Source organism: Rhinolophus sinicus, linkage group LG06, assembly GCF_036562045.2.
Source record: "Rhinolophus sinicus isolate RSC01 linkage group LG06, ASM3656204v1, whole genome shotgun sequence".
NCBI classification, from domain to species: Eukaryota; Metazoa; Chordata; class Mammalia; order Chiroptera; family Rhinolophidae; genus Rhinolophus; species Rhinolophus sinicus.
In genome coordinates, this window is record NC_133756.1 from 102,439,529 (window position 1) to 102,454,208 (window position 14,680).

Genomic DNA, 14,680 nt, shown 5'->3' on the forward strand with positions numbered 1-14,680 from the left:
ATTATGCTAACTTTGTAATAAAAAAATTAAAAAGTAGTTCTCAACATTGGTTGTAATTTATACCCATATTTATACCCATATCATACATTTGTAAAGTTCTTTTTTGTTTTTGACATACCAGACAACAAAAGGGGTGAAGTTTGTCCTTGCTCTGTGTGAAATAAAAAGAATTGGTTTTTTGTTTCCATCCCCCTTAACAGTGTGAGGAATAGCAAAAAGAAATAAAATGGAGTCACTATAGCCAAGCTGTTGAATTACTAAAATCAACTAGGTTGAGGTATGAGGAAACAATTCTATTCTTGTTTAAGTAGCCTGGGAACTTAAACTTTTGAATTTTCCAGTCCTGGGTCAATGCTTGGATATACATCAAACCTCCAGATAATCCTCTGATTACCTATGGAATGACTAAGGAAAGAATGTTTATGTATCCAGACTATCTGACATCCAGTATCCAGACCATTGGCCATCTAGAGAATTACTATTTTGCAGCAACCCAGAGGCTAAGATTGCAGGAGTAATTCTCCTTAAAAATGTACATTTTACTATAAGAACCCTCAGCTTTTCTTTCTTCTTCAGAAAACTCTGATTATTGCCTAGCTGTGTTTCCAGTTTGCAAACCGTAAAATCCTTGAATAAATTTTTATCCTTTATTTCTAGCAAAGCTTCCAGACTCTTTTTGAGTTTGTTAGATAGATATGGTGTCAGCATCATGAGATCTGAAGAATGCTCCACTTCAATTCCAGTGCTGCCTTTGGATTGGTACAAGGTAACTGCTTGAGCCTTTGTGCTCTGTTGTCTCCCAATGGCTCCAGGATTTCAGTGGTGAGTTCTCTGGATTCCAAACGTCCATCCTACAGTTGAGATTTGGAGCTTTTATTCTTGGGTCCTCTGATACTAGTTTTCATAATGGGGTACCCTACTTCTAATTCTGCTATAAAGGGATGACCCATTCTGGAATGCCCCCTGGATTTATGGTCCACGCTTTGCTAAGTATTTGTCTAGATGGACTTCTGATATGAAGGGCAATTTGGAATTACAATGGTCACTCTGGGGATCTTTTGAAATTCCAAATTGTGCACAATTAGAGAATTTTAGAAATGTTAAACAAGCTGAATGAGAAGCATTTTTCAACTGGCATTTAGAGGCCTCAAAGAAATTCAAAAATAATGATTCAAAAATAGCCTTAACATTTCTTTTGTCTAATTGTCTGATCATGACAGCTTTCAGGGGAAATTTATCTTTAGCATGGGATCTTCACCCTTTAAAAGTTCCTTCCTTGGGAACTATGGCTAGTTATATATACAAATATTTTGGTCTCTTCTCTTGTGTCTTTTTAATTAAATGGACCAACTTAGCCAAAATAATTGAAAACTGTAATGGCCATTCCGGAAAACCTTTATTTTGAGTCCACTTCCAGGGCCCTCCCTTAAAAAGAAAATTCCAAACCTCTTGGGGACAATAGAATGCATTCTTTCATTGACACGAAGAGCTTCTAAAAGACAAATTTACTTTAAAAAACAATTCTAAAAGGACCCTTTAAAAAACTTTGGTCATCTAAGCAGGTGCTTTAAAATTTCTTAGTGTTTCTCCCTCCTGAAACCTGAAAAGACATTTCAAAGAATTTAATAACTCTATGATCAGAAATTTAGCAAAATTGGAAGATAAAATTCAAAGCCTAATAGGAATCATTTTAAAAGCCTCCTCCCTTAAGCTAAAATAAAGCTATGTACCCAGAGAGAAAGAAGCACATTAGGAAGATGTAGTTGAATAGATAAATACAACAACTACATGGTTGTTAAGTTACAACTCAATTGTTTGGGTGAATTGAGAGCAACTGATGTTTGCAAAACCAGAAAAGCAACTCTAGAAGCAGGTTCAAAGCTCATCTACCTTTGCCACCCTCAATTCTTCAGACTGAAGGAAAAAAAAAATAGGAAACAAAGGTTTTTCAAAGCACAAACTACTACTCTGGCTCCAAGACTCCTCGCCAAAGACAAATACAAATCTTAATTGTCTTCTTCAAAATATTAATAAGAAAAATCTTTAACCATCTGAATGAATAAACTTACCTGATATAAATTAGTGGGATTTCGCCTTATAGTGCCTGTCTCATGGTTGAAATTTTAAAAACAAAATTGTCAGGTACTTGTTTGCATCTGTCTGTATGTTCATGTGTGTTCGTGTGTTATTTCCTACTTTCAGATGGTATTGCTAATTTGTAAAACAGCTCTTTTAAATTGGTTTAAAGGAATTAAGTGCTTATATAAAAATTCTCAAAAATATAATAGAAACTAACCCACATGCTCTTCAGGATTAAGTGTTCTAAGAAAATATTTGATATTAAAGCTGGTTTGAGTTTGGCTTGGTTTGGTTAAATAAGCATGTCTTGGGGTTAAGTATAATCCTTTTATTTTACCTGGGATTACAAAAAAAAATTCATGTTATATCTGTTACAAAATTTGTCGGCAGAAAAAAATAGCTTGGGGTAATAATTAGTCTATTACTATTATTGCCTGTTATCTCATGGAGTATTCATGAATAATCTAAACATAATTATGAATAACAAATAAACTAAATAGATGTTAAGAATGATTAAAACAAATTTTAGGTAAAACTTTTTAGCAATCATTATGTGGTATGTGTACTTAAAAAGAGTTTCCCAAAATCTTCTGGTAACTTAAAACTTTAGAGTTTTGCCAAGTTAAATAAGTCAAATTCATTGAATATCAAGATCATTTCCAAATAAGATAAAATACTGAAACATTGTTATGTTAAATAAGTCTATCTACTTTTGACCTACTACACAGAAGCAAAAAGATAGATTTGGATCTGTTTATGAAAATGTTTTGTGTTTTGTTGAGGAAGCATGTTTCTAAAAATTAAGAAATATATTTGCCAGTAAAAAAAAAAATAAAACCTTTGTTTCTAGAGGTTATGAAATTTATTGATAAATTTGCCATTCTAAAGAATTGCCAATCTAAATTTGCTTACTTTTCAGTTGTCATTAGAAATTAAGCTTCCTAAGGGTTGAGACTTCTAATTAATATAGAGTAAAATAATGTGTTTTCAGTAAAAGAAGGTATAAAGTATACAATGTATTTCTGAGGAAATTAAAAGAAAATGGTTTGTTCTAAAATAAATTGATTATTGAGGCGGACGGGTGGCTCAGTTGGTTAGAGCACGAGCTCTGGGCAGCGGGGCTGCAGGTTCAATTCCTACATGGGCCAGCGTGCTGTACCCTCGCAACTAGAGTGAGGTCAATGAGCTGCCACTGAGCTCCCGGATGGCTCAGTTGGTTGGAGTGCGGGCTCTCAACCACAAAGTTGCCGGTTGGACTCCTTGACTCCCGCAAGGGATGGTGGGCTGCGCCCCCTGCAACTAACAATGGCAACTGGACCTGGAGCTGAGCTGTGGCTTCCACAACTAAGATTGAAAGGACAACAACTTGACTTGGAAAAGTCCCAGAAGTACACACTGTTCCCCAATAAAGTCCTGTTTAAAAAAAAAAAAAAGATTATTTCTGAATAAGAAGAGATGATCTCAGAAGGACAAGAAAAATTGTAGAAAACTTTTGAAATGTTGGGAAAGAAATTTAATGTGTGATTAAGTTGGATAAGATTGAATGAATTTGTTAGAAGTGTTTTTAAAAATAAGCTTTAATATCAATAGTATACTAAGACAATAGTCTTTCATCTGCTAGAAGGATAAAGTTTTCTTGAATTATTGGTCTGCTCCTAATAAGATATTGTGAAAAGTTTTCTGCTGAGAAAGCAAAGATTCTGTGTTTTACCAATTTTTTTTTCTGTGTTTTATGTTGTTTTAGTCAGGTCTTTGATTATCTAAGAAAACTGAATCTTCTCAATGGTAAGAACTAACATTATTTGTCTTTGAAACCTTTTATTGTTACTTTGGTCAAGTAGATAATTAAGCATTATTTCATAATAATCTGTGATCCTGTTTAGTCACGTATCCAAACATTAAGTCTTCTTTATGTTTTGTCTATATAGTGTATGTTATAAGTGTTCCAGAAATTGTGTGAAATTCCTGGAAGTCTGGTATATCCTAACGTTAGATGTTAGCTATCATTAAAAGTGAGGCTCACACTAAAAAAACCCAACCTGAGTAACAAGGATATATCCTGGTTGACTTTCATGCAAAGGCAGCAGCAACAGAATCTATAAAGATTATGGTACGTGTGGATGAAGTCCATTCTGCTTCGGCAAAAATGACCCCTCAGAGCCAGTCTTTTGCAATCTTGATGCCCTTGTAACATGGCAACAGTCTGCTCCTAAATCAGAGAAACTATAATGGGGGAAAATGGCTACAAATTAAATGAATAGTCAGAGCTGTGGGAAACCCAAGACAACTGGTTTTTTGCAGCTCTCTGGGGTACCCCATTTTTGGTTTTTGCTTTCCTTCATCCACCATAGTTGCATTTAAGTTGGACTTCATTCAACTTGATGACTCAGTATGGGTCATCAATATATTCTTGTTGTTGTATGTATGTTTTTCAGATAGTTTGAAGCCTTCCTCTGCTGCAAGGCTGATGCCCTCAATAGCAAAGAAACTGTTAGAAAATGTGTTTCCCCCTTGGGGTATACCTTTCACAATTTCTAGTGTTTGTGGTATCCATCCACTTCACTAAACAAGCTATACAAGCCTTGATGGAAAACCTTGCAGAAACTTCTTGGAATTATCATTGACCCTATCACCCTCAATCATCAGGCAAAGTCAAGAGAAGTAATGGAAAAATTGGATTCACAAAACTATTAACAAAAGAAAAAGTCAAGATCAAGAAGAATTAACATGGAACTGAATGAACTCATACAAATGATTATAATTTTTATGACTTTTTGTTTGAAATATTACTGGTTCTTTAATCTTCTGTTTTCCACATACAAGGAAAGCTTTTCTCTTCAGGTACCTATGACTTAGAGCAATTTGGTAAATTGCACCTTTGTGAGCAGAATTGAAATATTTATTTTTTTCTCCTTATTTAATATTTCCAGAATCCAGAAATCAGTATTATTATTTTTATGACAATATTTTTATTTGCATAAATTCAATAAGAATCTGTTCTTGTAATAAGACATCATTGGAAACTGGGTATATTACCAAGGCTTTGACCGGAATGTCATATTTGAAAAAAGACACACATAGACTCAGATATAACCAGACAGCTTTAAGGAACTAAAATTGTCCTATGGAAGCCAATATGATACTTGGAAATATCAGCCTGGTACCTTGCTTACAGGTTCCCAGCATCCTTACCAGCATCCTGCCAGGACCTGTCACTTCCTGGCAGGTGCAGGAACCTCAAGATATTTTGGGGACCTCAAGAAGAGAGGAACTCACCCAAATCTATAGGTATTACAGGGTAAGTGTGATGGCAAATCCTTGCCTTGGCTTTTCTGGCCTCAAGAGGCCTTTTAAAATTCAATCTGAAGATCCCTTATGAAAAATTCCAGCAAAGCAAATTTAATAGAGCCATAAGGTTACTATTTTTGCTGCTCCTATGTAAATAACAGGCTAAGTTTATTGAAACTAGACCTACTTTGCAAACAAATTAGTCTTCATTTGGCTATCTTTGGTAAAAATTAGGGTAATTTTAGAGAGAAAAATTATGATTCAGTAATATACCTTTGTGGATATTAGAGTCTAGTGCTATCCATTATCTCTTTAGGTTTTGCTCCTACCTATGAACTAGACTGGATCCTGAATTATTCTAGTTTCCTCCAATATCTGGCTGATGCTCCAAACTAATGTTTCCAATTTTTCTCTTACCCTTCTGACTTGTAACCATTGAGAACTGAATCTGCCCTTTTCCCAAAGCTATGCAAGCTAAACTGGGACAACTTGATATAAATTTCAGAGAAACCACAACAGCTCACATATGGACAATATTTGTGACTGTTGCAGAAAAATCACCAGAGATTGTAAACCAGGAGAATATGTCAGATTCTCTCCATTTGCCTACTTCACTCCATTTGAAGATGCTTCAAGCCAGACATCTAGAAATCTTCTCAACTGGCTGCCTTCAGAACACAGAAACTGGAATTATAGTCTGATTCGATCATTAAACATTGTGTGGTTTTGTTGTTATTGTTGTTGTTGTTGTTGTTCCCATAGAGATGCCTCTTATTAAATACCTGATTGCTTGCACCATAGGCCTAACTTTGCAAGCCACCTGAAGCATCAACTCTTGAGATGAGAGACAACCATTTAATTGAACTGACCTATTCTCAAGACAGAGACTGGTTTCTAAAACTGATATATGACAATAATGTTTTAATTGGTCTTTTCCTAATGTTTCAGCCTAAAAGTTGTCACAAAAATTGAACTGACTAAAAATTCATATATAGTAAGCCTGTCTCTAATCCACTTCCCTTCTCTAGGGTACATGATGGACATAAGGAAGGCATTGCCACTTTGGCATCAAGGGACTTTAAACTGTTTTGTTTGCTCTATGATATTTTCTGAGAGAAAAATCCTGATCAAAAAGGGGAAATGAGGAATAGAGTGAAGCAATAAAATGGAGTCGCTGTAGTAAATTGGTAAATTAGTAAAATCAAGTAGGTTGAGGTATGAAGAAACAATTCTATTCTAACTAGCCTGGGAATTTAAACTTTTTTTTTTTTTTTTTAAGTTTTTATTGGGGAGGAGGAACAGGACTTTATTGGGGAACAGTATGTACTTCCAGGCCTTTTTTCCAAGTCAAGTTGTTGTCCTTGCAATCTTAGTTGTGGAGGGTGCCATTCAGCTTCAAGTTGTTGTCCTTTCAGTCTTAGTTGTGGAGGGCGCAGCTCAGCTCCAGGTCCAGTTGCCATTGCTAGTTGCAGGGGGCACAGCCCACCATCCCTTGAGGGAGTCAAAGAATCAAACTGGCAACCTTGTGGTTGAGAGGGTGTGCTCCAACCAACTGAGCCATCTGGGAGCTCAGGGGCAGCTCAGCTCAAGGTGCTGTGTTCAATCTTAGTTGCAGGGGGCGCTGCCCACCATCCCTTGTGGAACTCGAGGAGTTGAACCAGCAACCTTGTGGTTGAGAGCCCACTGGCCCATGTGGGAATTGAACCGGCAGCCTTCAGAGTTAGGAGCATGGAGCTCTAACCGCCTGAGCCACCGGGCCGGCCTGAATTTAAACTTTTTTGAACTTTCCAGCCCTGCATCAATGCCTGGATATACATCAAACCTCCAGGTAATCCTCTAATTACCTTCTGTAGGTCTAAGGGAAAAAAATGTTCATGTATCCAGATCATGTGACATCCAGTATCTAGAACACTGATCATCCAGAACACTGGTCATCTAGAGCACTGCCATCTTGCACCAATCCAGAGGCTAAGATTGCAGGATTGATTCTTCTCAGGAATGTAAGGAGGTTATAAGAACCCTCAGCTTTTCTTTCTTCTTTGGAAAACTCTGGGTATTGCCTGGTTGTGTTTCCAGTTTGCAAACCCTAAGACCTTTGAATAAATCTTTATTATTTATTTCTAGCAAAGCCTCTAGGCTCATTTTGAGTTTGTTCAAGAAGTGTGATCTATGATTTGCAAGTCACTTATTCTCTGAGTCCCATTCTTTTGATGATATCCAGGCTGGCCAGGTGAGGAATGGAAGAGAACAGAAGGGTCCAGACTCTAAAATTACCATGAGAGTAAAGAAAAAGTATGATAGAAGTGAGGCTGTAAGAGCCCGAAGAAAGAGTGGTTGCTGTGTATTGAGAATGAGTTACTGCATTGAAGACATAAGGGGTGGATCATAAAAACATATGTAACTGTTCAATATAAGAAATGCCTCAATGCAATACATGGTTAACTGCCAAATAAATGGCATTATAGACAACATTACAAAACTTGGAGGAGCTTGGTGGAGACAGCCATCATTAGGTTCCATACATGTATTTGACCATGTATCAATGAAAATATTCCTCTAGAATCTCACTTGAGCAATCTTTGTTAGAGGGTATAATTGCGTAGGGTAGATTCTCTTGGCAATTCTTTGTGGGAAATTTAGTTACTGAAAACTTGTAGGGCCTTTCTTAGGGCCTCATTGCTAAAGGATTTTAGCTATTAAGTAAAAGGAAAGGTTGTAAAAAGAATATAATAGAAAATAATTTGAGGTTAAAATGCTATTTGAGAAAATTCAATCTCTGCACAAAAATTCACTTCATTCCTCAATTTCTTCTTTCCTTTAAAATGAAGTCACATGAAATTTGCTTTATAAGACAGAACCAGCAAGGAATACAGCCCAAGAAATTTACCACGAAATGGAGACACATATGTGTTTCAGTTCTAGGAAAACTGTGTCTTGCTAACTTTCTTCCTGAATTTCTTGGTTCCTTACATTGAAAAGCATGTGGGAATCTTTCCCTTTGCTGAACTTTCTTTTTGCTTTTACAGTTTCGCAGTTTCTCCTAACTGAATGTTAAGCACCTTCCCCACATCATTGCTAGTATTCAAGGCTATATATGTCCACACAGCATTAAGCGACCTTTAGCTATCACTAGTTCAGTCGATCAACACATTTACCCAACCACATAACTTAGACCCTTTGGGGGTTTTCCAGTCTATTTTAATCTATTTAAACCCGACACTGGCAGATTTCCATTTCCTTTGTTCCTTGTGTAGACTTGGTTTATGCCTTTTGGTCTCTAAAAAGGACAGAGAAGAGGCAGCAGTTGAAAAATGAGATTGGCAGTTTTAACCAAACAATTTGGTCAAATAGCTTTGATATGCTAAACTTGCTAGCTCCTCCCAGTGTACCTTTCTGATTTTGCATCACACCACCACATTGAATCCCAAAGGAAACCAGGGTAGTTTTTCAAATTGAAAAGAAAGATAGGCAAAGCAGTGTAACCGTTCTTTTAAATCATCTCCACGGATTCATTCTGCGAAATGCAGGCCTTCATAAATCTTCGTACACCAGAGACCTTTTAAAAACGAGTAGCCGAGAATACTGATCCTATTCTAAAGAGCGAAAACAGGTGATGTCATAACGCACAGCCCAGTGTGGTCACAGCCAAGGCCGGGCGGGGAGCTGGGGCTCCAGTAAGCACAGAGCTCTGTGTCAGTGGATGAAGCAAGTTATCTCCGGGGCCCCGAGGACACCGGTGAGGACCCGGCACCAATCAGGTTCTCGCTCGGCGCCTGCCTTTGTTCTCACTAGGGAGCAGGTTCAGCGGCGTCTGGCGCCGGGAACGTGCCCTCTACCCGCACGCGCGTTGCTGGGCCCTTTGGGAGACCTGGCTCCCCCTCTGGCCTTGTCCCCCTCACACCCTGCCAGCCAGAGCTTTTCCCAATTATATCTGCCTTCTCTTCCCAGAGCGTGAACAAAAAATCCTGACTCACCATTTTTCAGCTTTGGAAGAGGCCGGTGCAGCCCAACAGTTTTAAAAGGCAGTTATGTTCTCTAAACCTTCCCCCAAAGCACGGTTGTGTGTTCTGCGTGTGTCTGACGAGCTGCCTCAGAAAGGATTTTTGGGTGAGAAAGCAAACCTGTCTCTTTGGTCCCTTAGTGCTGGACAAATAAAGGAACTTTCATTACTGAGAGGACTGCGAAAACGGGCTTCACAAGGAGAGCAAACCGCGAAACCAGAGATTTTATGTCTTTTCCCCACTAACTCCATTAATGGTGTAAATGTATCGCAAACATGTATCCCCTACTCCGCCCAAGCCTTAGGTAACTGGTCTTTTGCAAAAAGAGTTTCACGATAAATGATGCAAAGTTCTTGAAGACCTCCTGGATGCAAAGTGTTACGTGACTGCGGTCTTCTTTACAGCTAAGCTAAGAATTGGGCTGAGAGAAAACCTGACCACTGCCGTGAGTGTCAGAACGTTTTAGCTCCTCACCCCACCCCCTGCCACCTCCCCAACCTTTCACAAGAAATCAGGAAATATTCAGCTCGGTCTTAGAACCACTAGCGAGCTCTAGCTCCCAGCTATTTATCGCACTCCCTCACCAGTTCTGCAGGGACCTAGAGAAGGGGGCGTGGCTTGCCTTGGCGGAGGGGCTGGGCTTCCAGGGAAGATTTGTATATGACACGACCGCTTCCTTCTATTGGCGGAGCAGCACAAACTGTATTCCCTCCCACCCTACTAACTAACTAACCCGCCATCTCCCTTCAGTTCTGAGCCTCGGAGATAAACTTAACTTGCCCGGAGATTCAAGGCGTTCTCGGCCTCTCTGATTGGCCGACGCCGCTCCCAGCCGAGCTCTAGTTACTCATTGGCGGCGAGCTAGCGACCCGGGGGCGTGGCCGGAGCTGTCCGATTGGCGGGAGGGGGCGGTCCCGGACCGTGAAGGTGGTGAAGGTGGTGGAGAGGCGGGGGCGGGGCCGCACTGAGGCGCTGCGGCGGCGGCGGCGGAGGCAGCGGTGGCGGCTGCTCGTCCTAGCCTGGCGGGGGCGGGGGTCTGGAGAATGGGGGCGGGTGGAACAACGGGCCGGTGAGGAGCAGCCGCCACCGTCTCCGCCGTCGCTTCGGCAGCCGCCGCGGTGGTCGCCTCGGACAGTGTCGCTAGCTCTCGGACCGTCGCCTCCTATCCTGACATCCCGCCGGGAGGAGGCTGAAGCGCAGCCGGCGGCGCAGGGACGGTCCGGCTCCGCAGCGGCGCGGGCGGCCGCAGTGACAGCCCGGCCCCGGCCCGCCGCCCGCCCTCGGTGCCCGCAGCCACGATGAATCGGGGTGGCAGCAGCCCGTCGGCCGCCGCCAACTACCTGCTCTGTACCAACTGCCGGAAAGTGTTGCGGAAGGTACGGGCTCGGCCTGGGGTCCGGCTGGAGAGGGGCGCTTCCTGCGCGGCCGGCGCTCAAGCTGCTCGGCCCTGGGGCGCATTCTTGGGGCGAGGCTCAAAGGGACCCCGGGGCACCTTTCCTACGCCGAGACCGAAAAAGGGGGCGTGGGGTGAGGGTGGAAGGTTTAGACGGCTGCTGCTTTTTATCTCTGCCGGGACCGACGCTAGTCCCGAGGGATTGGAGATTTTGGGGGGTCCGGGGGAATGGTGCTTGTGTTTTGTTTTTCGGCTCATCTTCTTACCTTGAAACCCCGGCCTGGTCCTCGGGCTGAGGGAGCGAGGGACCTGTTCGATCCTTCTCCCGGTGCTGTTGATGGAGGTCGATATGAAATCAGAACGGCCAGGTCTGGTCTTGAGGAACCTGGCTCCTTCGCTGTGGCTAACTCTTGCGGGTGTTTTTGTTTACTCGCTTGTTTCTTCTTTCTGCCTTCCTTGCGCTCTCCCCTAACACCCCCTTTTTACATTCTTTTGATAGTCCTCTTGTGTCTATAACTCAGTCATGAAAGGAACTGGTAAAACAGCTTGAACTTTATGCCCATGGGAAATGCTATTCGACCTTACAGTTCCTCAGGCTGGGGTTGGGGGAGGAGACTGAGATGGAAGTGAGTTATCCCTCCCTAGCAACCCCCTCTCTCCCCGGTTTAGGTCCAGAAAAATCAGACGCAGAATCAGCTTATTGCTTCCTAGAGTGACTGATAAAAGTTTACTCCAGTATTGTTTAGCTCTCTTGGCTTAATCGCTCCGTTAAAGAAGGGGGAGGGGGTGATGAGATGTCGCTTTAGACCGAGGAAAGCTTTTAATCAGACTTGTATAGCGGCCACTGGGTAATATTTTAATCGTTTATTCTTATCCAAACTCTATTTTTACATTTCGTTAAGTGGAAACATTAGTTGAGGTGTTTCTGTTTGTCCAATACAAATGAATTAAAATTGCTGAGCTGTGCAAATGCATAGGGACTAAGGTGAATACGGCACCGTTTTTAGTCAATTTCCCTAAATACAGTTCAGTTGGGGTTGTTCTTTATATACGTATTAAAAAAAGAAAGAAAGCATGTAAGTAAGCAAGCTCAAATATTTGCGCTCTTTGTCCTAAAACTGTTTTTCTTCCTCTGTGGGTCAGGCCAAGTGCCAATCAAAGTTGTTTTTCAAGCCTCTTTTCCCTGCAGTAGGGCTGCTGCTTTTTTTTTTTTTTTTCTGTTTTACTTGAGAGCATGAAGAAAGCAAAGGGATTGCAGATTTGAAGTTAATCGAACAATTAAATATGCCTTAAATTGTGTTTATTGCGTATGTTTTTCCTGAAACAGATTTTTATTAAATGTGCATGTTGAGTATGTGCAGTTATTTTTTCCCCCATAAACTCTGGGATCAAATTACAGTTGATACTTGTTCAGCTCATTGTAGGGCAGCTTGTGAGAAATGCAATGGATCAGAAGTGCAGATCAGCTTAGTTGAATGTTAACGCTTTCACTTCAGGGCCAGATGTCATCTGAATTAAGCTTTTTAAAAAATGGTTATTATTATTTCCTAACTTTAAAAGTTTCAAGTTATGTCTTTATCGTGAAAAAAGTGTTGTTTGAGACACGTTTGATTAAACTCATGCCTGGTTAAAATAACAGCTAGTTGGTTTTTTTGTTTTTTGTTTTAACTGAATGGGGGGGGCAGAGCTATATTGATTTTCATTTTTTTAAAGGCTCTGGCAATTTGGTAGGCTAATAAAATGTTTGGAGGTGATATTAGGCTTCAAAATCTATTTTATTATTTTTTTGAGAGAACCATGGCTATGGATTCATCACACTTTGCTAGCATTCTTTATATCTTTCCCTCAGCTTTTAAGAAATTATTTCTATTTAGAGAGAGCATCCTCATCTCTAGCCATTATTAAAAGAAAGAGCTATATAGAAAATGGGTATTCACTATTTTCATATTTTATAATTGCTTTGCACACCTCTGCCAATGTTACAATTTTTAGTAACTCCAAGGGGTATTTAATTTTGATTCATGCAGTAGCATGCAATGACTTTAGATGGAAATGGGACTGTTTGAGCCAGTTATGACATGACTTGGCAATATTTCTAGCTTTTTTAAAAGTACTATTCTTAAGTGCTCTTTTATATCAAGTGTTTAGTGTTTTAAATTTTCAGCATTTAAAAACAGAATGTGAGAGTTTATTTCTAATAAAGAGATGGTTTTCTTTTTAACTGAACATTATACTCTAAGTAAAATTCATCAACAACTCTCAAAGTGTGATTTTCTGAATTTATCTTGTGTTTTCCACTTAATAAAGTGTTCAGTAATAACCAAGTGAGTCACAGAATTTTGAATTTTTGTTCAGTGTAGTTCATAATGGAAGAATGAAATTCATGCACACCCAGTGTGAATTACTCTTTGCTGTTATAATCCTCATTAATGACGGGGGAAGAGTCACCTTTATATGTGGCATGATGCCTCTTTCTGTAAGTGGCTTAATTTGTTGCCGTGTGTTGAATTTGGAGCATCTTCAAAAGGAACTGGATTCACCTTCACATGAAATAATTTGGTTTAACCCAGTATCTGAAAACTGAGTTGTATATTGTATGAGAATCACATTTATTCTTAGAAGTTCCTTTACAATTTTGATTTAGTGTCCTCCAAAATAAAGAGTATAATGTGGAGTAAAATATTCAAAATATTTTATTGAACATACCTAATATGAATGTACCTAAAATAATGAATATACCTAATTTAGTAATCATAGGTCAGTAAAAAGAATGGAAAGGTAAGCCATAGAGGGTAACAAACTGTCCTCAAGTCTAAAACTCCTACTAAGCCTAACTTGATCTCTTATCAATGACATAATTCAATAAAGTTTTAAGTAAAAGAGAAAATGCTTCTATTTACTTTGGAAAAGTTAAGAATTTTGAAGTGTAGTACATTTTACATGAATAAATTCCAGGGACAACTAGACAAATTTTAAAGTGGAGTGCCAAACTGCATTAAAAAAGGTAGGTAACAGTCCACTCATTTTCCAATAAATAAAAGGTCTCATATTACAATGTACCTTGAGTATTAAGCAGTTAGTGCTACTGAAGTGACTAAAGCTCTGCACTATAAGTTAAAGGATTTAACATTGAAAATTCTTCATGTGTTTGGTTAGTTCCAGTGATAGATATTTGTTGGTTTTTGCAGTTTTCCACTTTGCTTATATAATCACTTATTTTGACAACTTTTTGATGGTTTTATAAATGAAGAGACTGGGAAAATAAAATGGGAAATATTAGATTGAACCATATGAATCTCATTTTTTATCGTCAAAATTGTCAGTTAGTAACAATTTTATATGGTTCAACCAATAGCATGGAATTGCTTTGACTATGGATTAGTGGCTATTCTGCCTTGGTTAATCAGGTTTCTTATGTACATAATTTTGATTGTTAAAAGATTTTTACTTCATTTTTATCTTAAATGAGTTAAGCAGATATTAAGCAGTGAATTTATAAGAGCAAATCATTGTGCAATGGATTTCAAACTGCTTTTTATGGAACTCTAAATGCTTTAGTGTTCAAAAATGCTTGAGTTGGATTAAATTTTTAAGTACATTTAAAATCATAGCTACCCAAAAATATGTTTTACCAAATTTTAACATTATTTAAAAAATTATTTTTTGTTACAAGATAATTCTTGTGCAGGCCTTGAATTAAATATATATATATATATATATATATATATATATATATATATATATATAATATTTGAACTTTTTTGTTAATATGACATTGATGAGAAAGATTGTCATTGATTATGAGAGCACTGGCTTTTATTAAAAAAATTCTAACTATACATATCTACTAATGCTAAATTTTTACTTGTGAGAATACCAACTCATTATTAGTAACTTATTTTATCACTAAAACTTATAA

At 39.0% G+C, this 14,680-nt stretch overlaps 1 protein-coding gene and 1 long non-coding RNA gene across 3 annotated transcripts in view; one reads left to right on the plus strand and one right to left on the minus strand.

The window, feature by feature from the left end:
• The window catches only part of LOC141572201 (uncharacterized), a 128,740-nt gene extending 117,390 nt beyond the window's left edge, over positions 1–11,350 (minus strand). Inside the window, exon 1 of the long non-coding RNA XR_012497428.1 lies at positions 11,028–11,350. This is a non-coding gene — a long non-coding RNA (uncharacterized LOC141572201). The remainder of the gene's footprint in view (positions 1–11,027) is intronic.
• Positions 10,335–14,680, plus strand: part of SESN3 (sestrin 3) — a 63,981-nt gene continuing 59,635 nt past the window's right edge. The window contains exon 1 of one of the 2 annotated variants that reach the window (XM_019737544.2): positions 10,335–10,744. In XM_019737544.2, the coding sequence (XP_019593103.2) occupies positions 10,667–10,744 (78 nt within the window). In that variant the 5' untranslated portion in view covers positions 10,335–10,666. The remainder of the gene's footprint in view (positions 10,745–14,680) is intronic. The other variant, XM_019737543.2, reaches the window with a different exon arrangement.